General features: G+C 42.6%; 1 protein-coding gene across 2 annotated transcripts; it reads right to left on the reverse strand.

The window, feature by feature from the left end:
• Window positions 1–531: 531 nt before the first annotated feature.
• Window positions 532–2,238, reverse strand: LOC132261925 (protein quiver-like). 2 transcript variants are annotated; one of them, XM_059760976.1, is made up of 2 exons: window positions 2,064–2,238; window positions 532–946 (listed from the first exon to the last, which is right to left on the reverse strand). In XM_059760976.1, exons 1-2 carry the CDS (start codon window positions 2,128–2,130, stop codon window positions 594–596), a joined length of 420 nt encoding a protein of 139 aa, XP_059616959.1. In that variant the 5' UTR covers window positions 2,131–2,238; the 3' UTR covers window positions 532–593. The 2 variants fall into 2 exon arrangements, with proteins under 2 accessions (XP_059616959.1, XP_059616960.1); XM_059760977.1 differs by lacking the exon at window positions 2,064–2,238 and adding an exon at window positions 1,321–2,044.
• Between the last annotated feature and the right edge of the window lie 495 nt (window positions 2,239–2,733).

A 2,733-nucleotide genomic window follows, 5' to 3' on the forward strand; every position in this document is an offset into this window, starting at 1 on the left:
TTGCACAATTTCTTTATTTTCTTACGCACAACTGCGGCCAAAATCCGGTTCAGTGATTTTTTATGAAGTGTAGAATAGGAGGCTAAGTTGATCATTTAAGAACAATCAAGTATATTTTGCTCAATTTATCGTTTTCCTCTGATAAAAGCTTAGTAAGGAAGCAAGAAGTCCAACTTTTATGGACTTTCCTTCATTCGCTTCCAATGCATCCATCGAATGGCTAAGATGTTAGCGAAAGAAAGCGAAAAAGGTTGAGATCTCAGCATTTTGTGGTTGCTGGGAGTGTTTCGAGTCCCTCTTGAAGCACTTGACCTTCCGCAATTTTCAGCCATGTGTAGAATTGGCCGGGAAATCTCTCAGCAAATGTACATGTAATTTACGATCGGAGTGGGGATTTATTTGACGGTAATTTGAGAGCAAGTACAAGACGAGGGGGAATTGCGTGAGCTTCCGTGTGTCGCCTCTAATTGCCGGCACCAGGACACCCTAATCGAGCTCCACATGCTGGAAAGGGGGTTGGAAAAATTGAAATTGATTGCAGGCGAATTGGCCGCTTTACTAATTCACATCTCTAGAGGTACAAAACGGCAGCATCACACCCCGGGGAGCATCGCCCGGAGGCGGCTGAGGGCGCTCCCGAGGAGAATCACAGTGCAAGTGGTCAGCTGAGGCGAGGCGTTGCACAGATCCGTGGTGCAAGTGGCGCACTCCTCCGTCACCTGGCCGGAGAGCTCCAGGGCGTAGTCACAGATGTCCTGCGAGAGACATCGGCGCCCCGTGAATGTCAATTGCGGCGTCTTGGTGATCCTCTTGGAGCACACGGCGTTCTTCACCAGCGCGCCGCAGTCTGTCACCTCCAACTGGGTCACGTTTGGCGGGTCTGCGCACGCTGCATTGTTGAGCGACGAGCAGGAGTAGCACTTGAGAGCGTCGCCCGTCTCTGGACCTGCCCAAGGGAGAGATATCACGGTCAGAAGTGGTGTACAACTGCACGAAAGTGGCGAAATAAATAGAATATTTGCACTGCAAAAGCTTCTATTTCAACAAATTTGCCTAGAAAAATCAATTTGATTGGTCTTTTTTAGGTTATGTGATTAGATTAAGTCTTTTTAGATAGATTCTGGCATTTAAATAGCCTTCAAAATGATCAAATTTATGCTTAAGCTAAGAATATTTCTCTTTTTCTCAACCGAGACGAGGATTTTTGTTCGGAAAAACGTCATATTGGTTAAAAAAATGCTTTAAAGTCAAACATAACCTCAAAAAACCTCAATTTTTTCCACGGTTTGTGCTGTAAAGAACCGAATTTCAGCTAATTACCTAGAAAAAAGCCATGAAATTCGCCATATTTACTCATTTTCAGGTTTAAAGGTATTAAATTTAGTCCAAGAAGGTTTTTTAAGACGGTTTCATAACCTCACAATTTGTTTAGAATTTTTTAAAACTGAAAAATCAAGTCAAAAATTATTTTTGAACAAATCCTGAGGCATTAAAATCAGTTCTTTAGGTTTAAAATCTAAGATTTGACTTAAAATGACCTAAATTAAATTATGATAACAGTTGAAGGAGTCTAAAAACCACCGAAAAGTGCCTTCGAAGATGTTCCGAAGAATCTGAGGTGTCTTAAGATTCTGTAGGTTGGGATTTAAGGAGTATTATCTCCCCCTTGGACTGGACGACACAAACACATTCGTTTATCGGTCACGATGGACGATACGGAAATTCCACGTGGTTTTTTTGTTGTTGATATTCAGTGTTATTTATTCCCCACCGAAAAAAAATACATGCAAGAGAAATATGCCCAGATAGTGACAAAGGGAATTAGTCATGCGGAATATTTGCTGTTTTTGCTGTGAAGTATTCTGTTAACTTCAGTTACAGAATATGTCAGTTGAATGTTTGACCCCTTGACGTGGTTTTTGCGAGTGTAACAAGCAGTCAAAGCACAGATATTTCTGCACCTCTCGCGTCACAAATCACTGTATTCCCGCCGCTGCGGCATTGATTATCACTTCACACTCGAAATCACTTGAGACTTGATAGTGTTGGGAGAAAAATATTACCCGCGGTGATGAGGAGCAGGGCGATGGTGAGCGATTGGGCCAGCAAATTGCCGCCAAGAGCGGACATTTCGGGTGGCTCTTCAGCTGCCCTCGTCCACACACGCCGCAATAATTGCCAAAGCCAGTGTCACACTGAAGAGGCTCAACTCCGGGGATTGATCTCGCTCTGTGTGTGGCGCAAAAGTCGGAAGTCGCTGGTGTGTGGTTGTGTGATAAGCCCAATCACTGTATTTACACTTGTGGATATGTACATATGCGCCGCCTGATAATGTGATATATTTTTAGAAAAATCTTTCATTGCCATGCGACTCAGACCGACAAGTTCTCGCGCTGCGCCAGTGTTATTTTTGCGTCGTATTTTCACAATTATTAACCCAAACTTGCTTACGCGATTCATTCAACTTCGCGAGAAATCGAAAAAATCGTCTCTCCACACAAATCTCTGCACATTTTTCCTCATTTGATAACTTCACAAGTTTCTGTGTGTGTTTTGTTCCGAGCCATCAACACGCAAGGGACGAATATTATGGTCGGAAGTGGTGTACAGCTTCTTGAGGAAGAGTCAGAAAGTGAATTTGCTTAGCAAAAGCTTCCGTTTCAACAAATTTAGGCATTTTCTCAATTATTTTGCCTATAAAAATCATTTTTATTGCTTTTCTAGGTTATTTGA

The sequence above is a fragment of the Phlebotomus argentipes genome, unplaced genomic scaffold, assembly GCF_947086385.1.
Source record: "Phlebotomus argentipes unplaced genomic scaffold, Phlebotomus argentipes genome assembly contig_15, whole genome shotgun sequence".
Classification (NCBI taxonomy): Eukaryota; Metazoa; Arthropoda; class Insecta; order Diptera; family Psychodidae; genus Phlebotomus; species Phlebotomus argentipes.

Excerpts from the sequence above, each read along its gene's own strand:
- LOC132261925 (XM_059760976.1), bottom strand. The coding sequence starts at position 2,130 with ATGTCCGCTCTTGGCGGCAATTTGCTGGCCCAATCGCTCACCATCGCC. Across the intron at positions 947-2,063 it reads CCTGCTCCTCATCACCGCGG|GTCCAGAGACGGGCGACGCT; the intron begins GTAATATTTTTC and ends TCCCTTGGGCAG.